The sequence below is a fragment of the Puma concolor genome, chromosome E2 (genome assembly GCF_028749965.1).
Source record: "Puma concolor isolate L17-30 chromosome E2, mPumCon1.1.hap2, whole genome shotgun sequence".
Lineage (NCBI taxonomy): Eukaryota > Metazoa > Chordata > Mammalia > Carnivora > Felidae > Puma > Puma concolor.
In genome coordinates, this window is record NC_141681.1 from 2,009,147 (window position 1) to 2,034,041 (window position 24,895).

The 24,895-nt window shown below is 63.5% G+C and overlaps 1 protein-coding gene across 1 annotated transcript in view; it reads right to left on the reverse strand.

The window, feature by feature from the left end:
- ZFPM1 (zinc finger protein, FOG family member 1) overlaps window positions 1–20,649 on the reverse strand; it is a 70,816-nt gene extending 50,167 nt beyond the window's left edge. Inside the window, 5 exon segments of the mRNA XM_086690879.1 lie at window positions 15,908–16,087; window positions 16,090–16,656; window positions 17,680–17,792; window positions 18,551–18,659; window positions 20,490–20,649. Of these exon segments, the coding sequence (XP_086547005.1) occupies window positions 15,908–16,087; window positions 16,090–16,656; window positions 17,680–17,792; window positions 18,551–18,659; window positions 20,490–20,649 (1,129 nt within the window).
- Between the last annotated feature and the right edge of the window lie 4,246 nt (window positions 20,650–24,895).

Here is a 24,895-nt window from a genome sequence, read left to right on the forward strand (position 1 = left end):
CGGCTCGGGGCCCTGGGTTCAGGATTTCATTCACACCGTGGCACCGGGGCCCCTCTTCCGGGCCAGGCTGTCCTGATGCTCTTTCTGGATGAGGAGCAGAATGCACACCCAGGCCTGGGAGACTAGCGTCCAGACTTGTGAGCCCAGCACCCCAGGCTGTGTCTCCTGCCCCTGGGGGATGCCACGCAGGGTGGAAGAAGCCAGGGCCTCTGGGCTAGGCTTTTTCCCTGTTGGGTGTGGCCAGGTCCCAAGCAGCAAATCTACTCTGTCCCCACTGCACAGATGGGGAAACCGAGGCACCAAGAGAGTGGAGGGGGCTTCCCGGTCCCACAGGAAGTCAGTGGTTCTGCAGGGTTGAGCCCGAACCTCCCCGCCCAGGGGGCACCTCGTCCCCACGGGGGCCAGAGCGAGCTGAAGAGTCCAGGAAGCTGGAGTGAGGCACATTGCAGCTCAAACCCTCCACCCACCCTAAGCTTCTTTCCTCAACGGAAAACTGGAGGCTGAAAATCAGCCTCAAATTTCTAGACAGAGTAGAACGGAGGCTGCCAGGGGCCCAGGAAGGAGATGGGGGGACAGCATGGGGGGTTAGTACTCAATGGGTACAGTTTCTATTGGGATCTTTCACTACAGTACAAAAAAATAAAAAGTCTGCTGTCCAGTGCTGTGGGGCATCCAGCAGGCGCCACATAAGTGCCTGTTCCCATCATCCTAGGGGATAAAGACACATGCGTGCACAGCCCTCCACAGATACGCGACTTTCTGCCCCACTTGGTGGCCGTGGAGACTGAGGCCGGGGCCTGCAGGGGCCTGGTCCTGCATCGATGGACAGGGTGGTGGTGCTGGGGGCCGTGCTGAGGCTAGGAGGGAGGCCAGACACGCTGACCTGTCCCATGAATGGTCCTGGCCAACCTTCGCTGCCTGTCAGGGCTCGGCCCTGTTGGTCTCTCACGGAAGGGCCGAGGCCTGAGGGTCTTATGTGACTGGCCCGGAAGGACCCAGTGAGTAGTGGGGCTGGGATCTGCACCCAGGCTGTGCGGCTCCAAAGCCCGTGGCCTTGACCTCTCTAGGGTGAACCATGGTGATGATGGCTGTCTGGCTGCTGACCTGAGGGTCAGGATAGAGTAAGTGGAGAGGAGAAGTCTGGTCCCTGAGGAGGAGACGGGAGGGGAGGGGCTGTGCGTTCCCGTGTCCTACCCCACATTCGGGGCCTGCCCCGGGCTGCTAAGGGCACACAGGAAGGCGCTGCGTGTCCTGGGGGTGGCACTGGCATCTGAACTGAGCCCTGTGCGACGCACGGTGGGGGCGGTCACTTCTCCTCCCCACCACGGTAGCTCGTTCCCTGCTCGCGACTTTTGCCTCTGCCGTTCCTCTCCCTGGAATGCTCTTTTCAACACTTACCACCATCTGTCCCTCCTTAAAGTAGGCTTCAGAACGGCCACCTTGCCTGCCAGGACCCCAGTCCCCCAGCTACAGGGGGACCCTCCGTCCTTAGCGTTCATTCCTGGTATTCCTTCTCTACTCCCCCACCGGTCTGGGGCTCACCAGTCTGGGGCAGGGACCGAGCCCCTGTGAGGGTCATGGGGATCCCCGACAAAATCCCCCAAACACCAGGGACTCAGACAAGTTTGGAGGCCCGAACGCACAAGGATGTCCAGAAGTCAGCCTGCTGTCCCTGTTCCCCCGCAGTCAGCCCCCAACAAAGCAAGCCTCGGCCCTGCTGCAGGGACGGGTCCTCATTGTCTGCTGGTTATGACCCCTACTCCCTGGGCTTTTGGGCTCTGTACACGACAGTGGTCACTTGGAGGCACTGACTCTTCTTTCCTTTTTCCGTTGGTTTTGCTTTGCTTTCCTGGGCCGGGGCTGGGGGGTAGGGCACGGGGAGGTTGAAATCAATTGAGAGAGTTGATTGAGCACCTGCTGTATGCCCTGCACTGTCCTGGGGGAGAGAGAGCTGCTACAGAATGGGGGCCCCTTGTGGAGAGTCTGCGGTGGGTGCTGGGGTGCCCCTCTGGGGCGATGGTTCCTATGCACTGCCTTTTCACCCTTGAGTGCTGAGTCCCTCTGACCCCTGCCCTGGGAGGCTTTGTCACCTGTCTTAAAGGGGCTGAAGGGGCTTGGCTGAGGTCACAGGGCAACAGCCTGGTTTTGGTCCGTCAGCCCCCTCCCTGTTTCCTCTCCTTAGATCTCAGCCCAAACCTGTTCCCTCCTTGCCCCTCTGCTATTTTCCACTTATGCATTTTTGAAAAACACCCACGCCTGTGACTGGGGTTTCAGGTCACGGAGTCCTGCAGGTGCCGTGGAAATGGGGGGGGGGGGGGGGGCGGAGGCGGCTCCAGCCAGGCTCTAGGCCAGCTGGGCCTATGCAGGCCCCGTCTTACCGACAAGACAAACTATGGGGTGCAAAGTGACTTTGAACACAGTGAGAACACCCAAAGTTTCTTGAGCACTTCCTGCAGAAAATCGTCTCCTGTCATGTAAATTTCTGCAGATGGAAAATCTGAAAGACCCCAAGTTTCTAGAATAAACTACAACCACAGATAGGCTAAAGAACCCCCTGAGAAAGTCTTGTCTCAGCCCTCATTGTCTGGATGGGGAAACTGAGGCCTAGGAAGCAGATGGTCCTTGTCAGAGGGCACAGAGACTGCCCTGAGAGGCAGGCAGACCAGACCCTCCCACTCTACTGATAGGAAAGCAGGTTTGGCAAATGGGTTGGGACTGTCACTCATTAAAATGGTACCATGGCCCCGTCGCAGCCTGGTGCTGCCGCGAGCCTGGCAGTGTGAGGTCCTGGATAAAAATCATAGCGGAGGGGAAGGCAGAGATGGGGGGGACAGCATTCACAGAGTCTGGAGGTGCCCCAGACACAGGCAGGCGAAGCTGGCCAGCCTGGAGCTGCCCTGCCCCATTTTTGAACTCAGTGTTCCCATCTGGGAGTCAGAGTTGGCGGAGTGATCTTGGGAACGCCCAAGTCCTGGTCCCTTAATTGGGGCTGTGAGGATCTGGGCCCTGAGGGTCAGCAGGAAGTCATCCAAAGGCCAAACTGTCTATCCCCAAGCGCCTGGGCAAACGGATGGCCCCACTAGCAAGGCCCCGGAAAGGCTGGCCCTTCCAGAGCTGGGGGGATTTCCATCAGGGGGTCAAGGTCCGGGCAAGACAGTATCCCCTACTCCATAAACTAAGGGCTCCTCCTCGAGGAGCCACGCCCCCTCTGAGGTGGCCCCGCCTCACGCGTGGAGCCCAGCCAATCCCCAGGCCTCACAACCGCTCATTTGCATGTTCTCTCCCATTGGCTGCAGGGACACAGATCCTTGGTTCCCAGGCCACCGGGGCGGGGCCTGGGGAGCAGTTGAGTGGGGTTATGGCCTAGGGGTACGCTGTGCTCTGGGGGGCGGGACTAGGAGAGCCTGGTGGGGGGGGCACCCTGGGCTGGGGGGGCGGAGCTAGGGGAGCTCTGGGCTGGGGGATCGGGGGGCTGGGGGAGGCTGGGGGGTTCAGCGGGGTGAGGGAGTGGCACGCTGGGCTCTGGGAGCCAGGGGGCCAGGGGAGCTCGGGGAAGGGGGCTGGCCTGGGTGCTTGGAAGACGCTGGGCTCTGGGGGCTCGGGCTAGGGGTGCTGGAGGGGGTTGGGCGGGACGATGGGCGCTGGGGGGGGGGGCTGGGCTCTGGCCTCTGAGGGAGCAGGTTCTGGGGGTGCCAAGCTCTGGATGACCTGCCCCAGACCCAAGTCTGGGACACAAAATGGCCACTTGCCACATGGGGAGGCCTTTGGTTATACAGTACCGGCTCTTCCTTTTCCTCTAAAGCTCCGTTAAATCCTCAAACTCCCCCCTACCCCGCCCATTATGAACGACTCAGAGGGGGAAAGAGACTGACCCAGGGTCACGTGTCCAGGACGCAGCCACACAGCTGGGACCTGGCCCCTCATCCCAAGGCTGGGTTCCCTTCCTCCAGGGAGGGCTTATAGGGGGAAACTTCTTTTCAGCTGCTTCTTCTCAGGGAGGGCTAAGTTTTGGCTTCCTCTGCAAACTACCGACGAGGACCCCGATGATTTTAAGAGGCCCCGAACCCCCTAGCAGATCTAGTGGCATCCTTTTTCGGGGCGCCAGGCACTGCGGGGCGGTGGGCTCGCGGTGGGAGTGTGAATGTGCACGGCGCTTTTGTTCCTGGCATTTTGGTGGGTGAGATAAGGGAACAACAGCCAGGCTCAGAGAGAGCAGGCAGATAGATAAGGTGATAGGGTTCCTCCAGCACACCCGCCTATCGCCTTTATCAGAGTTCCCTTTTCTTTCTTTCTTGGGTGGGGGGGCAGGGTGGAACACACCCCACCCCCACCCCCCACGCCGGGGAACTGAGGGGTGGGGGCCTCCCTCGCTCAGGTCCCTCCCGCTGTGTCCAGCACGCGGAGCCCTGGCCTGGGCCCGGACCGGAAGGGTGGGGGGTACCGGGACTGCGGTCACAGCCAGGGACCAGCAGCAGCTGTGCCTCTGCCCTTGCAGCTCCACGGAAGGGCCTCCGATGGGGGCGGGGAGGCCCAGAGAGGGGACAGACAAGGGGGTGGGGGGGAGGGCCTGGAGGCCAGTGGTCTGGAGACTGGGTGCCGAGCCCTCTCTCCAGAAGGCCTATGAGCCCCTGTGGGAGAGGCTGGGCAGGACCCAGAGGCCTCCCCCAACCAGGCCTACAGGGCGGACCTGAGCATCTTCAGCCCCATGTTACAGATGCAGAAACCGAGTCTCAAAACAGAGCCGTGCCTGTGAGCCAGAGCAAAGGGGGGCAGCCTGGACCCCCACATCCCCTCTGTATTCCCTCTGGCTCTGGGAGCCAGACTCCCAAAGACCTAACCACACACAGCACGGTGTGACAGGGGCTCCGCGCTCTGTACCCAGAGCTATTCACCGAAAGCAGTCCAGGGAGAATTCTGGGAGGCTCCGCGTAGGGTGTATGGGCTCGGCAGCCCCAGGGACCTCAACCCTGCACATGTCCCTGGAGGGCACGCCCCCACCCTGCTACACATGGGCCTGGGACACTCTCCCACGTCCCTCCTGCCTTTGTCCTCAAAGGCTAAGGAGGCCAGAATTATGATTATGCCCATTGCACAGGCAAGGAAACTGAGGTCCAGGGACATGAAGTCACTTGCCCAGGCTACCGACCCAGGAGGCAGAATTTGAACCCTGGTCACTGCACACTACATTCATCCTCCTCCCCCACATATGCACCCATTTTACTGGAAATAGCTGACTTCCTTTAGAATATTGAAACAAACCAAAACCCAAAAGACACGAAGAAACCAATTTTATCACCAAAGGAGCCTATTTTCTGGGGGCAGATGATATGACCCCCAGAGATAAGCAGGAGTAGAGGCACCTTGTCATCTGCTCATCTCAGGCAGGGCTGTGTGGTTCCAACCACGCACTCACCCTCTCTGTGCCTGGGCCTTTCTCCCCTAAATGGAGGGAGCAGACCCTTTAGGGGAGGGGGGGGCTATGGCTACAAACACCCCCCAGATCCTCAGTTGTGATGGAGATCCAGACCTTGGCCAGGAGGCTAAGTCAGTCTCTACCGCTCCCTACTGTGCTGTGTGACCTTGGATGAGTTGCTCAACCTCTCTGAGCCTTGAGTCCTCTTCAGAGAAGAAACGAAGTCAGAGGTAAACTTTCCAGGGCTGCTGGGATGCTACAGGGTAGCAGAGGTCAAGCCCAGGCCTGGCATACAGAAAGCACTCAGTAAAGGGAGCTGCTACCTAACAAAGACCACCATGAGGATTGTTACAACTGTGGGGTCCTAGAACCACTCAGAAATGTTGCCGACTGCCCACTCACGCCTGCTGTCTCTGGGATCACAGAGAATCTCATTTCTTGGGAGTTGCTTAAAAAACAAATACAGAGATGGGGGGGGGTGGCCAGGAGACCTGCACCTGCTGGGAGCCCCAGGCATGCCCCCAGGGCCTTGGTGTCCCCACTCACACAGTGGGGGGTGCGCACAGCTCCATGGGTGCCTGGCCCCCACGCAGCCGCCGCACCTGTCCCTCAGCAGGAGGATTAGCCACACGCGGGCCCTAATCGCTGCTAATCGCGCTACCATCATCGAAGGATCTCGGATCAGCTGAAGGAGGCGGCTTTATCCAGACAGACGCGGAGATGGCACCATAGTCCCATCTGGGCGCCGACCGTCACAAGTGGCAGGCGGGCTGGAAGGCTGAGGAAGGCAAGGTGGCTGAGGATGGTGGGGGGAGAGAGCCGGGAGCCCCCCACCTCCCCAGCTGCAAGAGAAGCTCGACTTGGTCCCTCAACATTTATTGGGCACCAGCTGTATGGCCAGGTACTGGTCTGGGTGCTGGGAGTCAGCAGACGCCCAAACGGGCAAAATTCTTGCCCTTGGGTGCTGCGTCCTCTCGAGGAGTGCAGGCCCATTTGTCAGATGCTGAAACTAAGGCCAGCATGTCCAGAGTTGAGCCCAGGCAGCAGGTCCGGACCCCTGCTCTGGCGGAGTGCCTTAAATCTCCCCTAAAAAGGCTCATGCCCCAGGCCAGGGGTGCCCTTCCGTCCCCCAGGATGACTCCTGCTGCTTTTGTGAGTGGAGGCCGGAGCCTTCCCCTCCCCGGCCGGGCCCCTGGACACTGTCAGTCCAGAGGCCTGGGGAGGCCTGGGAGGTGCAGACGGGCCCCGGGGGCCGGGAGAGGCTGGGAGAGGCGGCCAAGGGCTCCCCTCCAGGGCCCCCACCATCCCCACCCTCCTCCCTACCTTCTTTTTCAAAAACATAATTTATCTGTGTATTATCAAGAAATCCAGACACTTTAATCAGTGAGCTATGAAGTCAGAATTTCCATTCTTATCTGCGGGAGGAGTGGAAACGGAGGAGATAGGCGGCAGGGACGGATCGCTGGTGGGGAATGTTAATGGGTGGGGAGGCTGGGCTATTGGCCACGGAGACGCCGTATCTCCCCCATTATCAAGGCCGTATCTCGCCAACCATCTCAGCGCAGTAATGGGGCCAGTTCAACTTTCCGAGTTATCACAGGAGCTGAAACCCGCGCCCGCCAGAGGCCCGGACGGGAGACAGTTCCGGGCGGACGGGGCTTCGGCCGGCACAGCCAAGAGGCAGAGGGGGACAGCTGGCCTGGCTGGGGCCCCCGGGGGCCTGGGCGCCCCTGCCCCTGACCGTCAGGGCCGCCACAGTGAGCGTAGGGGTTCCCTCTGTGCTCTGGGAAAATGTCTGGTTTTGAAAGAGCCAGGCGTGAGCATACTGCACAGGAGGGGAAACCGAGGCAGGAAGCCATCTCAGGGTCACAGTGGTCCCAGGCCCGCCTGAGCTGTGCCAGGCCCCTGAAGTGAAAGAGGGCTGGGGGTGTGGGGGCACGGCAGGTGGGGGTAGGGGTGAGCCCCATGCCCTCCCACCTTGTGGCCTGCAGGGTCCCCCGACCTCCCTGGGGCCTTTTCCAGGCCCTAACCCCAGCAGCAAAATCAGCAGGTGGGGACATCCTGCTGGGCTCTGTCCCTGCAGGTCCTGACCTGAGGCTTGGCTCCACAGCCCCTCGGTGGCCTGGCATATACTCAATCCACCCCTCAAATGGTAAAGGGTCTCCCCGCTGCCCTCGGGCCTCCTGCAGGACAGACCCCAGGGGGTGGGGCACCCCTGGCCCCTGCGTGGAACACCCCTGTTCATCCAAAGGAAGGGACCCCAGACCCACTCATTCCCACCCCGCGAGGATTTAGTGATCCCACTTCACGAGAAGCGTCTGAGGGGTGGAGCAAGTCTCCCTGAGGACCGCCCACCGCATGGGGCCCCCATCTGACCCCCTGGGTCCCAGGAACTGCCCTACCGACTGGGTCCGTTGGGGCTCTGGTCCCTCTCCCACAGCTGGAGGGCAGGGCAGCAACCGCCTTGGCCCAGAGAGGGGAAGGGACTCACCCAAGGTCACACAGCCGGTGAGAAACAGCCTGGTGACCACAGCTGGACACTGCCCGGAACCACAGGAAGGCCTCGGTTTCCTGGACCTGAGCACGGGTGCCGCCAGGCCGGCAGGGAAGCCAAGAGAGCTCAACTTGTGGAAACCCCCACTATAACCATCCTCTTCCTCCTCCCCCAGGGTGGGGAGCTCGAGCCGCAGCCCTGGGTCTGACCCGTAAACCCCCTAGGCCTCAGTGTCCTTCTGTGCACTGGGCTAGTCACTGAGCGTCCCTCAGAAGTTACCGGAGGAAAGGCAGGAGCCAGTGTCTTTAAGTTTTGGGCCCTCGGCAGGGGCTTCCTCAGCGCTCAGGACGGCAGGATGAGCCGGCGGGGGGGGGGGCGGGGTGCAGACAAGCTGGGTTTGGATGGCATGGCGGGAGGCCACTCGAGGTCCTGTGGCTGCCCAAAGCTCTGAGCTCTGAGCAGAGGCCTTGTCTTTGGTCTCAAGCGTCCAAGCACCCGATGCCAGACTCCCCCCACCGAGCCCTCCCTGGGGGCTAAGAATCTGCCACTGCCTGCCAGGCCCTGTCCCCAGTGGAGGGCTCACCGCAGGACAGAGGCATGACCACCTGGCCCCGGGCCCCCTTTCCTGGGTCTTACTTGCAGCTCGGAGGCTTGATGGAGAAAAGGGAAATTGAGGCAGGAGAATGTGACAGGTGCAAGCGCCCAGGGCAGACGCGGAAAGCCTCGGGGCTTGAGTCAGACACCAAGAGGAACGGGCAGGAAGCAGGCCTAGGGCGACCGAGGAGGGGAGAGATGACCCTCTGTCCTCTCCACTTGCATTCTGTCACGCAACCCCAGTGACACCCCAGCTTTGGCCCAGGCCGCACCCGCTCCACCACCTGCCCCCATCCCGCCCGCACCGTAGGCATCACTGTTCCATTTTATGGGGGAAACCGAGGCTCAACAGCTCGCAGGAGGCCTGGGCGCCCTCAGAGCCCAGCCTGGTATCCCCATGACATCTCCATCTTGCAGAGGTGAGGACTGAGCCTCGGGAAGGCGGGTAACTTCTGTGCACCTGCAGAGTTTAGCCCTCCAGCCCGGGATTCTGGCTGCGGCAGCCCCCACGGTGGCCATCCCCTCCTTCCAGGAAGCGGTGTGCCTGCCACTTCCGGGGGTCTAGGACACAGCCCCCCCCCCCCGCCCCCCGCCTGGGAGCCCTGGCAGGCCTGCAGCAGACCGCCCTCTCCACCCCGTCTGTATCCTTCCTGCTCGTGCGCCGTGCATGGCTCTGCTGTAGCCACCCGCCCTTTCTGGTCTTCCATTTCTTTGTGTGTCAGATGGGTCGAGAACCCCAATCTTAGCAGGCATCGAGGAGAATCACATGTGAAACCCAGAGAAACCCAGGCTCTGAGCGTCCACACCCTCCGGTCCAGGGGAGGCAGAAAGGAGGGGGTGGAGGGGAGGGGCTTGCTTATCGGCCTAACCCAGCTCTGGCCCAAGGTCACATTCCTGACCCAGCGGGGACACTGCCTTCTCCCAAACAGGGGGCCTTGGAAGGTGGAGGAGGAGGGGGGAGCCAGGCTGGAAGGGTCCTGGGACAGGTGGCCTGGGGGAGCGGAGCAGGCACTGTCCAGAGAAGCCTCTGCCCACCCCTGGGGTCCAAAGACCCAGCTCCTGTCGTGTGGCCTCGAGGGTGTCACAGTCTCCCAGGGCCTCAGTTTTCTCATCTGTAAGATCGGTGAATCGATAATGACAATGAGCCTAAGAGCAGGTAAGACGCTTGGGCAAGAGGAGGACTGAGGAGGGCCCGGGCCCCGCCCAGCCCAGGGTGTGACTGGGCCCCTCGCCCCCCCCACCTCCCCTGCCCACAAGTCCCTTCAAAAACTCACACCCGAAGGCGCAGGGGGGCCGGACACAGGGCTCCGTGTGAAGCGTCCAGTCCCCCAGGCTTCTCGCAAAAGCTCAGTAATGCCACCAGCAGCTCCCAGGCCTGCCACATCCACTGAGGACATGACCTTGGGACAGCACTTTACAGTTTGCTTTTGAGACCTCACAGACCTCACGTAAAGGCCCGAGGAAGGAGGTACTGGTCTTGAGCTCTTGCTTCAAAAGTGGAAACTGAGGCTGAGAGAAGTCATTTGCCCACAGGGTCACGGTGAGGCCAGGACTCAAGGCCAAGCAGTGGCCTCCCACTCGGGTGATGAGGGCTGGCCTTCTGCCCGGCACCCTGAGGCCAGCCCAGGCCTAGAGCATAAAGCCTCTGCTCCTGGTGTGGGGACAGGGTGGGGACGGAAGCCCTGAGGTCCCGGAGGGAAGGGCCTCTCCACAGCCTGCCTAGTGGCCCCTGAGCAGCCAGGGGCCAGTGACGGCAACAGGTCATCCAGCAACAAACAGCCTAGGTGCCCCCCGAGTGCCGCTGTCATCAAGCACCCACGGTAGCCCAGCCCTGCTTGAGCCCGGGCACAGCCACGAGAGCTGGGACGGCGTCACACCCATTCTACAGACGAGAATCGCAGGACTGGGAACGAGAGAGACACTCGCCTAGGCCACTCAGCGGGGAAGCTGTGCGGAGGTGACGCGAGAGTGGCACCATCGCAGACGACACGAGTTTCCCCCTGATTCTCATGGCTGTGCTCGGGGGCCGGCAATGTCATCATCCCCGTTTCACAGATGGGTACACCGAGGCTCACTCGGGCAGGCCTTGCTTACGGTCCCACTTCATTTCATGCCGTGTCTCCATTAGGTCATTTATCTGACAGAGTTCTGGAAAGCCCACTATGTGGGGACGGGACAGACCCAGTCCCTCCGCCTGGGCAGCAGAGATCTGAGCTGCCCGTGCAAAGGCACCGGGGCCAGAAGCGACTGAAAGAAGCCAGCCCCTCAGCTGACACACAGGCCCTGGTGAGGGGCTGCCTTGGGAGCTGCCACCCCCAGTCCCCACGCAGAGACTCTCCTTCTCATAGGAACACACGAAGCGCAACCCGACGGTAGCTAAGCCCTTACCTATGGGCCGGGTGCCTCCTTCTGTGACGGCTGAGGACACCGAGGCCCACAGGCGGCCAGGAGGTACATGTGGAGGCCAACACCCTCTGCAGGCACTGCCCCCCACCCCCGACTCCTGTTGAGCGGGGAGTGGTAGACAAGACTCAGTGAGCACAGCTGGTTGTGGCCTCAGTTTCCCCCTCTGTGAAATGGGAGCGGAGGCCCTGGGGCAGCTCCAGGGGTACGGTGGCTGGGGGGGGGGCAGGAGCCCAGGCCCGGGTCTCTGGGCCCGGCGATACCAATCAGTGGGCACCAGCTGCCTCCAGGAGGAGGCCCGTCGATGGCAGATAGGCCGGCTGGGAGTATTATTCACGAGTCCGTCAAGCCCCAGGAACGTCTGGTTGGCATAGAAACAGGAGATAAGGGGTACAATTAATGGCATCACATTCCTTCCTCCTTTCTTCCCCAACTGACCCATTTAAATCCCTGGCGGGGCTGGTGCCACGCTGGGCTCCCAGTGACCTCCAGGGAGGGGCTGACTGGGCAGGCAGGACTCGGCCAGAGCTCAGGCCCCCGGGCAGGGCTGGCTGAAGTCTCCCCAGGGGCCACCCCTGCGCAGTAGGGTCTCAGGAAGGAAGCCCCAGGAGATGTGGCAAGGGCTAGGCTGGCGAGGGACCCCGGCGTGCCTCCCCTCCCAAAGGCCCATTTCACAGGTGTGGAGACTGAACCCGGACAAGCCTGGGGACAGCAGCAAGAGGAAAGCAGCGTGATGCTCACAGGCAGGCTGGTTTGGACCTTGGGGCCAGGCTGCCTGCACTCCAGCTCTGGCTTCGCCATTGTTTTGGGCGAGAAACTTAAGCAATCTGTGCTCAGTGTCCTCAGATGTAAAGGTGATAAGAACAGGACTTCTTTTAAGGTAACGTGTGGCCAGGCACAGAGTAAGCTAAGTATTAGCCATTGCTAATATGATTATCACCGTCCAATGCAGGAATGAACTGCTTGTTTTCCCTGAGGCCCAGGACAGCAGGAAAACTGAGCCATCTGGAGCTAGGGGGAACCCAACCTCAGGGGTGATGGCTGGCCCCCAGGGACCACCAGGCCCTTTCAAGTCTGGGTTCGGGGCTGGGGACCCATGAGCAAAGCCCTCCTGGCCGTCTCAGCCCTTCATCCCCTCGGCTCACTCACAGATGGGTCCCCATGCCCCCAGGGCTCTGAGGAGGGGGCCAAGGCCAGTGGAGGACAGGACTTCCGTCCCTGTTGACAACTGGAGGGCAGGCACTGTCACACCTGTCTTTCAGAGAGGGGAAATGGAGGCCGTGGAAGTGAACTGCCCACGGTGGCCGTGCACCAGGACCAGCAGGTGCCCCGCCCCCGCCCACTTTCTTCACTTCGCCGCCGTCCCAGTGAGGTGCGGCCTTGCGGGGTGGCCCCTGCGAGCCAGGCAGACTCCCAGGGGCCTCCCGTAGCTGGGAGGACGGTGTGCAATGTTGTGTGTGCGTCATCCTCTCATGCCGACGGAAACTCCAGGGGAGACCACCCCCTCCCCCTACTGGGCCCGAGCCAGGCCCCCCCGGAACCGGCCCTCAGCAGAAGGCACTGTCGGCCCCACAGGTGGGTGTCGAGCTGCTGGAGAGAGCGAGGGTGAGTCTGAAGCACGGAGTGAATTAGTCATCCTGTGGCCACCAATAATTCCTTTAATCAAACTCCAAGCATGTGTGAAAACACCCTCACAGGAGGAAGAGTGGCCGCTGGGGCCGGGGCAGACGGGGCAAGTCCCCAGCTTCCGCTGGAGGCCCCTCACCTGGCTGGCCTGGGTTTCCACTTGGTATCTAGGACCCGGGTCCCTGAGGGCCCTCCCACTGCAGTGACATCACCAGTCGGACCTGGGGGCTTGTTCCTGTCTGTATTTTTCAAGAGAGGGGAAACAGGCCTGGCCCCACCCTTCTTATCTCATTCTCACCTCCTCACACAGGCATCCCTTCCCTGGGGTCCTGTGCCTCCGAGCCCTTCGCCCCCCCCCCCCCCCAACAGCCAGGAATCATCCCATTTTTCAGAGCTGGAAACTGAGGCCAGCCCACTGTCCCTTGGAGGCACCTCTGTGGCTGGCCTATTCCTGACCTCGATGAAGGTACCCCCTTCTGGGAAGTCTCTGACTGTACCTGTTACTTTACCCCCATCCCCCACCCACCACCCACACCTAAGACAGGGCTGGGACCCAGTGCACACATACAGCAAGTGCTCAATAAACCTGCTGAATCAAGGGGGGCCTGCTCAGAAAGACCGCCAGCGCACTGGCCTGCCCCCACCGCAAACAGCCTGGGCCATGGAAACCACCTCGGTGTTTTTCAATAAAACTCCAAGCAGGCTACATCTAAAACTTGCCAGGAACGCACAGCAACCCTAACACTGTGGAGAGGCAAACACGCTCCCTCCTGGAGGTGATAAACCCCACCTCTGGCTATCTCACACCATCTGATAGGAATTGGGCGGGGTGCCCCCCCCCCCCCCCACCGGCCCCGGAGCTCCGGGCCAGCGAGAGTCATTTTCCTTTCATTTTGACGGACTGTACCACCCGCAGGGGAGGATCGACTTCTTGGCAATTAAGTATGTTTGGGAAGAAAACTCGCCCAGACGACCCGCAGCAGACGCCCTCTCCCCCTGCCCCGGCTCTGGGCCGGGCCGCTCTCCCAGCCGAGACCACCCCCCCCCCCCCCTCGCGCCGTGGTTGCCTCGAACCCGGCCGGGCCTGGTGGCCATAGATAAGGCCTCTTATCGCTCTTGGCGATCGCCATCCGGCCGACCGGCCCTGCGCTTATCGGAGCTCACATCGACCCGGGCGGGAGGACAGCTCGGCGGGCCGGGGGTCCCGAGCTGGGCTCTGCCCCTCGCTTCCAGCCAGCTCGGCCCCAGCCTATCGTCTCGGCCATCTGGCCGGCCAAGGCCGCGCTCCTGCCTCGCCCTCCCCCCGCTCCCACGTTTGAAGTTAATAACTGGAAGCGCCTATCACCGCCGCCATCGGTTGCGCGCCTTATCAGCGCGGCACATCTATCTCCTCGCGGAACAAAAGGCGCACAGAGGCGCGGGCAGCTGCGCCCCGGCTTGGTGAGGGCGCGGGGGGCGGTGGCGCGCAGCGCCCGGTCCCCTCCCCCTCCACACCCGCGGCCTGGTCTCAGGTGAGGCCAGCGCGGCGGGCGCACAGCTGCGAGGGCCGCACGCACAGCCGCGGGCAGAGGGCGGGCGGGCGGGCGCCGCCGCTTGGTGACAATCAGCGCTCGCATCTTAACTCGCCAAGATCTGCCAGAGGGAGGAGGCGCCCGGGGTGGGGGCTGCGGGGGGTCTGCAGGGAGGGTGCCCAGCCCGCCTGCTGCGCCCCCACTCCTGCCCGGATCCTGGCCGCGCGGAGGGTGAGCAGCGGACGGGGAGGGGCGGGGGGGCTCGCCTGCGCGCCCGATACGGTCCCAGTCCCCAAGGCGCACCCTTGGCCGACCCAGCTGGGCCCCGGCGCTCGCCCTGCTCGAGGCCTTATCGGCGCTGTCGATCGGTTCCCAGCCTGAGATCTCCTGCCCGCGCTATCTGTATTTCTCATCACGCTGAAACACATACACACACGCACACACGAGAACAGACCCAACAGAGGCGCACAGGGGAGGAGGGGAAAAAGAAACCAGAGAATCAGCGCAGATCGGGGACCCGTGGGTGGTTTTAATACTTAAGTTGACTTGATAGAAGGCGACTTTCAGAAAGCAGGTCCCACTTGCACACTGGGGGAGTGGGTTACCGGAACCCAGATTTATGCTTGCGTGGCCCCTTTCTAGGACCTGAGGGGTGGACACTTCCCCAGGCGCGCGCACAGGGGATCCAGGTGGCAGTGGTCATGTGGACAGAAGTGGCAGTGCCTGGGCACCTGAGGCTGGGCAGAGGGCTGGGCCCCCCTCTTCGCTTCCCATCTGGCCTGGGAGACGCGACCCCCGGAGGAAATCTCGTGCCCAGGCCCTGGCAGCGAAGGCGCGAAGTTATTGGCGTGAGGTGGGGAGCGGCGCTTCCTGTGTGCTCACGCTCTCGCTCCTTGCGAGTGGCCTAGAGCGCGCGGCGCTGCTTTTATCACGGGGCTTTGGCAGTAAGGACTTAGACCGCGCCGTGCCCCTGGGGAGCGGACCGCGGGCAGGATGGGCGAGAAACATGGGATGCAAGCAGAGGCGACGGTGACCTGGGGCCTAGTCTCTGGAAGCCCCCCTTTCCTGACTTGGGGTAGTAGGATAGCCCCCTCGGATGAGCGGGGTGCGTGTGTGTGTGTTGGGGGGGGGGGTTGCCTCCTTGCTGCACGTGCGGCATTGGCCGGGACAGAGAGTAAGGTCGGACCTCCAGGAGGCTGTCCCTGGTCAGGGAAGGGTCGAGTTCGAGACCCTAGCGACAGGGCGCGGGGGTCTGCGCGGCTGGAACCGAGCGCACGGGCTGCGGTGGCTGCACCGGCCCCCCATCCCCAGCCACGCGGCTCTAGGGCCAGCAGAAGAGGTGGTGGGAGCGGGCCGGTCTCCGCCACTTAGCCATGCATTTCCACGCGGCCCGGGTGCCCCCTCTCCCTCCCAGGTCTCCCTGTTTCTCCCTCTAGATACAAAGCCTGGGAGAGTCAACCGCGCGGCGAGATAAGATCACAATTTCAGCCCGTCCCGACAGAGCGATCTTATCAGGATGGGACTTGCAGAATGGAATATTTTAAACTTTATCTGAGCCCAGATCGGGGCCGCCTTATCGCCGCACCATCTCAGGGATGCGGGGGAGGGGCAGGACGCGAGCTGGCCGCGCCCCCAGCCGCCCCGCTCGCGGCCCTCCGGGCGGACGCTCCTCCCGGCCCGACCCCCGGTCCCTGAAACGAGACGCGGGGGCCCGGCCCGCCGGCGATTAGATTACCGCGCGCGGGGCGCACAGCGAGGGGGGCGCGGCGCGGGGTGAAGGTCGCGGGCAGGGCCGGGCCGGGCGTGTGGGGGCGGGCCGGCGGGAGCCGGCGGGGGTCGGGGACCGGCGGGCAAAGTTTGACTCACGCTTGATCTGCCGGGGGTTGCTCTGTTTCCTCCTGGACATGTCTCCGGCGCCGCGCGCCCTCCCGGCGGCCGCCTCTAGCCCCTGGCGGGCGGCGGCGGGCGGCGGGGGCGCGGCGGGGCCGCGGGGCGGCTCATGCCCCCGGCCCCCGGGCTCCGCGGCCGTCCCGGCCCGCGCCCCAGCCCGCCGCGCCCGGCCCGGAGCCGCTGCGGAGGCCGGAGGCAAGGCCCTGCGCTGCGGGCGCGCCGACCGCCGGGGGCGGCGGGCGGCGGACTGCTGCCAGCTCCTCGGCTCCCGCGCAGACGCCGCCGCCGCCGCCGCCGCCGCCGCCGCCGCCGCCGCTCGGCTTTTCTCAATGGAACCTGCGGGCAGCGCGCGGCGAACCGGGCGGCCTCGGCCGGGGCGCTCCCGGCGGGCGGGCGGGCCGGCGCGGCGGGGGCGGGGCCTGCGCGTCCCCGGCGCCTCGCCTCCGGCCCCGCCCCCGCCGCGCCGGCTCCGCCCCCCGCCGCGCCAGCCCCTTCCCCGGGCGGATCCAAATTCCCTGCAGCCCGGCCCCGCCCCCCCGCCGCCACGGCCCCGCCCCCCCGCCGCCACGGCCCCGCCTCCGCCCCGCCGCGCCGGCCCCTCCCCCGGGCGGATCCTGGTTCCCTGCAGTCCAGCCGGCCCCGCCCCCGCCGCGCCGGCCCCGCTCCACCTGGCCCCGCCCCCGGGCGGACCTCTGGCTTCCTTAGCTCCTCCTTCAGTCCCGCAGCTTTGTCCCCAGGCCTGGCTCTGATTCAGCGACCTTTCGGTCCCGCCGCCCCGCGGCTCCGCGTCAGGCCGAGCTTCGGGCCTCTCTGGACACGCCCCTAGGGCCTAGCTCCTCCCCCCAAGCCCGGCCCGACCCGGCTCTGCTCGCCCCCTCGCTCCGCCCCAGGTTTCCCGTGGCTCCGCCCCCAGCCCCCCGGCCCCGCCCAGGACCCCTGGGCTCGACGACTCGCCCCGTCCCCCGCCTGAGGGGTGAGGGCAGCAAGGGCCGGGTCAGGAAGCCCTAGGCCTCGACGCCCCACTGTGTCTTGAGCCAGATTTGGGGTGTGGAGTCCGCTGTGGCCGGGTGGGGGCTTCCGTCTGAGTCTGCGGTGGAAGAAGCATCCCTGGGGTCCGCCGTCCAAATGAAGTGTGGGGACCTCCGGGCCCTCCTCCCCTGGGCTCCGGTCTGATTGAAAATCCGGGAGGGTGTGGAAGCCGGCCGCCTGTCCCTGCTCCCCCTGCAGCAGCCCGTTCCTCCCCAGGGCGCCCCTGCTGAGGGGCCGGGGAGGAGGCCCCTCCGTGGGCTGAGCCGGCACCTGCGTCCCCTCCCGGCCTGGGACAGAGTCAGTACTGTGTGTTGTAGCCCTGGAAATGGAGACCGACTCTCATGTCTTTGGGGATATGTTCATGGGATCCCAGAGCCCCCCACCCCCCACCCCCTTTTCCGGTGCAGCTCAAGTCCCAGAGCATTAAGAGCTCTGTCCCCAAGCTGAATTGTGTTCTTTTAATATTCTTGGCCTGCATTTGGTACCTGCTCCCTGGGCCCTGCGTTCAGAAGAAATGGGGGGAGAGCAGGGCCCAGGGGTGACCAGAAGACCTTTGCAAAGAAGACACCTGGGTGCCTGTCCAGATGATTATCACAACGGTCACCTGCAGAGGCTGGCCTTGTGCCGTGTGCTCTGCCTGTGAGACACTCCTGTTATCTGTGCCCCTGGCCCATGGAAGAGAAGGGCTGCCCCTGGGGCCTGGGCACTCTCTCTGGCACCACCACTGCTCTCCAGGGGCCTCTGGGCAGGAGAGTGGCTGCTGGGCAGCCTCTCAGTCAGGAGGCTGAGGTCCCCCCGGGACCACATGTCCACCACTGGACAGATGGGCACACTGAGGCCAGAAGGCCAAGAGACACGGCTCACCAGCTCTTCCCCCAGCTCTGCACCAGTGGGTGCAGCCTTCCTGCAGCGGCCTGGTGCTTGGACCCTCTCTGTGGGGGGGAGTGGGGCCCACGGTTGGCTCGTTCGCTCAGGGCTCCCACCGGTGCGAGCTTTCCGTGGGCCTTGCCATCATCCCCAAAGGGGGGGGCCTCTTTACAGGGTGGGGACCTGGGGGTGGGGCGGGAGGGGGCTTCCTAGAAGCGCGGCTGCGAGCTGGCACCAGGGCTGGCCTTGAGGCCCCACGCGCCCGGGCTGGCGCTGCTGCGATGGCCGGAGGTGTGTGTGGTGGAGGATTGTGAAGGTCAGCGGAAGAGAGAGGGCGGGACCGGTCAGTGGGATTTGGGGTGCAGGGAAGACAGGCATCGCATCGGCTACTTGTTTCTCATATACAGTTTAAAAACCCAAGGCCCCCGAGAGGAAGGACACGTCCGAATTTCCCAGTGACTTAGAGGCAGAGGTGGGTCAGAAACAGAGCCCGCTGACTAGGACCGACTACCATTTTGGGGTATGCGTGAACACGTAGAGCTTCTTGTGTAAAAGTTAGGAATTTCAGGGCAGCCAAATTAGAGCATGAAACCAAGCGCACACGCCCATGAGGCCATGACAGTCCTGCCCCAGGCCAGAGCTGTTTCCCCAGCACCTTCCTTCTACACCTTGCTCCTTCCTGCTGTCCTGTGGGGGGAGGGGGAGGTCATTACCCCACCGTACGGAGACGGGGAGACAGTCTGCAGCCTGCGGGGACCAGTGACGATGCCATAGGACCTCGCCTGCGCAGGTCCCACACCCTCAGGGGAAGTCTGTTGATAATGGCCACATGCTGAGGAAAGAGGAACCAGAAATGCTGTCAGAGGAAGGCCTGTGTGAGTTCACAGTAGGAGCCTGGGGAATCCAGGGTGGCTGTCTGGAGAAGGTGACATCTACGCGTGGCTTTGCAGGGGTCCCTGATCAGGTGAGAGAGGAGGGGCAGTGTGGGGTTGCTGAGGGTGTCCAGGCTAAGCCCACCCGGCCGCCTCCATTCCCCACGGACTGCCCCTTGTGCACCCGTCTCCACCTGCCCCTGCAAGTCCACACGGATGGCCAGGGCTCACGTCGCCATTGGTGGAGAAGACAGGGCTGTGTTCAGCCGGAGTGCAGGGCTGTCGATGCCCGATGTGGAGCTGGGCTGCCTGGTTGTCCCGGCTCACTGGATCTGAGCTTTCTGGCAGCTGTCTGCTGGGGTCCCAAGACTCCCTGGAGGCCTCCTGGGCATGGCTTTGACCTGGGTGCCTGCTCTAAGGGCGATGTCATCACCACCGTCCGCCCCACCTTTGTGAGCCCTACTCTTGGCTGGTTTGTATTCTCTCACGACACACTGGCGCTGTGCTCTGGAGGTTAGGACGTCGGAGTCGCCCTGGCAGAAACTGGCAGGGCTGGGCCTGGAATACATAAGACCTGCTTTCAAGCACCCAGTGGGCTGTCGTGGGGGTGAGGAAGACACTGAGGCTCCGAGCGGTCCTGCAGCTCAGATGATGTAACCCCAGGCAGCCGTACTCCAGAGCCCAAGTTCTTAAGCCTGGCCTGGGAGCAGGGAGAACTGGGTCCAAGTCCCGCCTCTGCCATTTTGGAGGGTGTGACCCTGACCCGGTCCTTAATCAGTCGGGTCCTTGGTTTCCTCCTACATAGGTGGGGGTGGGGGTGTGACCCCTCGGGGCTCCTGTGGCCTTGATCGCACTGTGGGCTGGCTGGCTGTGGCCATGTTCCGTGCCGCCTCCCCACGAGGAGGGCTGCCCCAGGCTGGGCAGCTGCAGGGGGTGGGGAAGGAGCTTCCACGTGCCAAGCCCTGCACTGGTTTTCGGACTAAGACCAAGGGAGCCACAGGATGTTCTAGAAACTTAAGGTGGCCCTTGAAGGAGGAAGAGGATGCTCAGGAAAGAGTGATGGGAAAAGGGCTTCCTCAGCTAAGGAAAGAACAGGTGTAGAGGTTGGGGCAAGCTCGGGGCTGGAGCAGACTGGGGGTGCGTCAGGAGGCCAGGCCAGAGGGGCCAGCCCCCTTTCTGTGTTACTGCCTCCCAGTGGCTGGGATTTCACCTCCTTACAGCTCTGAGATGTACCCCGATACAGTGCCATCACCCCACCCTGCTTCGGGCCCCTACCACCCGTCACCACTGCCATCGCTACCCCGCTGGTCCCCACGGCCACCGCTGCCCCCCCTGCAGACTGAAGCCAGCGGGACCTTCCCAGAAGCCATCTGTGATAATCTCAGGATCTGCCCTTGCCCCGTTCTACCTTCTTTTCTGAACCTCCTTGGTGGGGGTCCAGGTGTCCTGTGGCCCCGGGGCCCTCGCACAAGCTGTTCCTGCTGCCGGGGGCACCCTCCCTCAGGGAAGCCCCTAACCTCTCCCCGACAAGGTGACGCCCTCCTCTCTGTTCCAGCTGGCAGGGCCCGGCCTCTCTTCTGTGGCACCTGGAGCCCCATCGTCTGACACCAGCAGGGACAGGAGTGACACACGGGTCAGCGCACAGCCTGCTCGTGACGGCTTTCTGAAGGAGGGACCGTTAGAATTCCCATTTGCCAGAAGTGTAAACTGAGCTCAGAGAAGTGAAGCCACTTGCCCGAGGCCGCGCAACAGGTAAGCGGCCGAGCCAGCTTCCTCCCGAGGGAACCCACACACGCTGTTCCAGAGTGGCCGCCGGTGGCTGCGTTGGAGGAAGGGGGCCCCAGGCTCCATCTGTGGCCCCTGCCTGGGCCGGGCCTCGCTCCCCCCGCCGCGGGTCTGCCAGAGGTCCTGGAGCTGCCGGCAGCCGGCGGGGCCCACGCTGACATTCATCGACACCAGCTCTGTGAAGGGTTTAATTAACTTCCTGTTGCAATGGGGGGATAATGAGTTTTAAGCACCACGTGACTCTGTAAGGAGGTCAAACGGCTGCGAGGATGTCAGAATAAATTAAGTTAGGAATCGGGAGGCCGCCCGGGGGAGGGGCGGGGGAGGGCCGGACGGCGCTGCCTGGGCCACCCTGGGGCAGGCCGCTGCCTCTGTTGCCCGCATCGTGGCAGGGTGGGGGGTGGCTCTGGCCTTGGAAACGGGACCCCGTCTGATCTGCACTGCTCACCCCCTGGGATGTCTGGGGGAGAGAGAGCTGGCCGGGGTCCACGCCAGACGAGGTTCTCCTCCCGGCCTTGGTGGTCCTCTGTGAAACCAGCATCTCTGATGTCCCGGGACACGAAGGCTCTGGTCCGCGGAGGGTCCTCGCGTGCTACTGAGGGCCGCCCTTTCACGCGGCTGCCCAAGTGTGGCCCCCTGACCCGGCCGGGCAGTGCTGGGCGCCGACAGGAGACATAATCTGGATATTTCCCAATCTCCGAGAGTTGGGGTCACGTGGTCATATCACCAGCTAGGAAATGCTCCTGTTCTCATCTGCCTCCTTCCTTTCTCCTTCTCCACTTCTTCCTCCCCTCCCTTCTGCCCTGCACCCTTCCTCCCTCCTTCCCGCCCCAAACATGTAGGGAGCCCCTACTTGAGGCACTGCAGTTGTAAGTGTGAACAACACATGCGTGATTGGAGTCTGGCAGGAGGGCGACCGTGGCCACGCAGGGTCGGCTGCCACGGTCCACGGATGGTGGACAAAGAGGGGGTGCTATCAGGGTAAAGGGCTGAGGGAGGGGAGGGGGCAGCCGGAGGATGGCTGTGGGGAGAGGGTCCAGGCAGAGCCCGGGAGCCCCGGCTGCGTCCAGCAGGCCACAGTCCTGAGCCCTCGGAGGGAGCTTCCGAATGTTGGGGCCGGAGAAGCTTTTGGTGATTATTGTGCCCATTTGATGGCCGGGAGAGCCGAGGTCTGGAGGGGATGGCGGCAAACCTGAGGTTTCCTGCTCCAGCCAGAGCCCTGCTGCCCCCTGGTGCTCACCCCACGTGGCAGAGCTCACTGCCCTCTTCCCCGGGGCCCTGAAACGGGGTGCAGCTTGTTCAAGCCTGGCCAAACCCTGGGCCTCGGGAAGGCCCGTCCTGCCCCCCTTCCCGCCTGGGGGCTCCAGGGAGGAGGCCAGTGGCCTTGAGCTGCTGCCCACAGGCCACACTGTGTGGTCAGTGAGGGAGGCACTGCCCTGTGGGAAAGGGGTCGTGGCCTTGGGTGCCCAGGCTGAGTGGCCAGGAAGGAGAGAGAGCCCGGAGGAATTACCATCCCACAGCAACAGGCCCTGGGGCTTACTGCCACACACTGCACTGGGCGGGGAGATGGGGGCTGGAGGGATGCGGCCTCGGGGCTGGACCTCCACAGCCCACACGAGCACAATCGCAGGTGACAAGGCAGGGCCCAGGGGCCCCCAAGTCCCATCCCGTATGGGGGTGCCTCAGGAGCCCCAGCGCTGGGGAGCACCCCAGGGTGTGAGGACTCAACTCTTCCCTGGTGGCTGTTTGCTCCTCTGAGACTGTCTCCGTGGGTCCCTCTTAATCCAGAGTCTTTCCACTGTGTGCGCGTGGCCGTCTACACTTTCCCGGGGGATGGGACTCTCAAGCATCTGCGGCCCCGGGAGCTTTAGGAAAGCCCATGTTAAATAATACTGTCCGGGGGTTCCCCTGAGCGGATGTGCCGTGGGAAGCCTGGCCCTTTAAGGGGGTCGGGGCCGGCATGCCTGCTCCCACCTCCTGCTTCCCTCCCTCTGGCTGTCCGCGTGCTTCCCCGCCGTCCCGCACCTGCACCCCTCACCCGGCCCCAGGAACCAGCAGTCCTGCCCTGTCCCTGGGCTGGTGGGGCTGAGGGGTCGGTGGGGTCAGGCTTTGGGCCCAGGGCAGAATGCAACTGAACAATGCAGCCACTTATGTGATCTTGTTGCTGACACGGGCTCTCCCAGCCACCCACCCTGCCTGCCTTGGGGCGGCTCCCGGAGGGACCCTGAGGTCACGGGGTGAGCAGGCACGCTGGTTTCCCAGAAGGGACGAGCCAGGCCCTCGGGGCCCGGGGCCGAAGCGGCCACTTCCCCGGGGCCTCAGGGAGCTGTGGCCCCTGAGCGGGGCCTGTGCAGGGGCTGCTCCCGCCCCAACCCTCTCCTGTGTTTGTGCGGCCCACTCCTAGGGCTCCCCCTGCGCTTCGGGAGCCTGCCCAGAGGCGTCTTGAAGGCCAGGCCCCCCACACTGGACGCAGCTGGTCGGGGTGAGGTGGGAGCTGTGCAGTAAATGTGTGTCTCTGAGCCCCTCAGCGACTGTCAGGGCGCTTTTTTTTTTTTGCTGGAGGAGGGCTGGTGGCTCATCCCCCCCCCCCCAGCCCAGCTGGGCCGATGCTGCCACCTGCTGGCCAGCCGGCGGCGTGCGCATCTGACTTGGAATCGGGGTTGGGGCCTGTGCTGGGGCCTACGATTTCCCTCCGGGTTCCCAGCGAGCAGGCCGCTCCTGGTTCCCGGCTGTCCCAGGTGTGAGGAGTTGAACAGGGGCCCCAGGGGTCTGGATCCCGTTGAACAGGGGCCCCAGGGGTCTGGATCCCCCAATCACCAGATGGCCGTTCTCAAACATAACTCAGACTGACTCCACCCCAACCCCGTGCCCCCCTGTGCCCCCCACCTGAGGCCCTGCTACAGAGATCCCCAAGGAGACCAAAGCCCCGACTCATGACAGAATCTGTCTAGAGGCCCCCAAAGCAGGGGCTGCATGTGGCTCATTTCCCAGCACACAGTAGGCGTGTAAATGTGAGGGGCCCCTTCCCTGAGACCCTGGAGACAGCCCGCCCAGGGCTGGGGGTGCACGGACGGGAGGGGCTTGTCCTGAGGGGGAGCCCCTGGGAAGAGTGCTCCTGGCCGAGGAAGGTGAACGTGGGTGGGTGGGGGCCCCCGTGGGCTTGGGCAGAAGCGCGGAGACCCCACTTACGGCCTCATGTGTGGGCCTCCCTCCCTGAGGCTCCCCCTCCTCTCCCTGCACACACTGTTGGGTGCTGCTCTGAGTGCCTCCTCGGGCCCCAGCCCAGACGGCCATCGGGGGCAGGACGAGGACGGGTGCTTGGCTCTGGACGTCCCGGCCTGCTCTCCGGGCACTTGTCCTGGACACTGGGGTCTTTGACGGTTGTCCTCGGGACATGGTGGGCCCCGGGGTCTGAGTCTGCGGTGGGCTGGTGTCTCCGGCTTTGACCCTTTGTACTGCCTTTGCTACCTTCCCGGGTCCCCTAAACTGAGCTGTGCTAATTACTTCCCGACACTTTATCTCTCCCGCTCTGATCCCTGAGGCCCCCAGCAGTGAAGCTTCGGAAACGCTGCTAAATGCCATGTTAACAAGCCGGAGGAGCTGGTGGGATCGCTGAGCTGTGTGTGTGTGAGGCGTGGGGGGGGGGGGGGGGGGGGCGGCTCTGCAGGGCCACACAATCCTGGTGACAGGACGGAAGTGGCAGCTAAAGCCACCGAGGCAGGGGCTGGCGGAAGGACAGACAGCACAGCCAGAGGCTTTCCGTGAAAACAGTGAGGATATATTTAACAGCATGAGTGCACAGGTCTGCACAGTACAACCTCAGAGTTGCCGTGTTATTCATCAGCACTAAAGGCATTCTGAGTGGCACACAGCACCTTCTAGAAAGGCAATGTGGGCCCAATTTGGTCTCTTTCAAAATATCAAAATAAAAACTTTGACACACATTGCACCCCAGGTAAAAAAAAGGAAAAACAGAACACAAACCACGAACCTCAGAGATGCCCAAGAACAGAAGGAGGCCTCTCCTGCCCTCCTGCCCCCTTTGAAGACACGATTCCATAAACAGGACATGCGCGCCGACCCCTGGGTCCTGTCAGTGCATGAGACGCCTCCCTGACCGGGCAGCGACACCACACCCCGGCCCTGAGCGTCCCACCCGGCTGCTCTCCAACCGTGACCGTGGGGCTGGAGCCCGCCGGCGGCCTGGGGAGCCAGTGAAAGACTTGTTGGGGCCGCTGGTGCTGGTGGGCCTTGGTGCAGTGCCCCGTGCCCCCCCCGCCCCCCGCCAGCCGGTGTCCCCGCCCATTCCCCCAGGTGAAACACACCAAGGAAGCCTGAATTCACATTACGACATGAAATAGCACCAGAAATTCCGAGTAAAATTGCTGATACTTGCAGCGGAGAGCTCCTT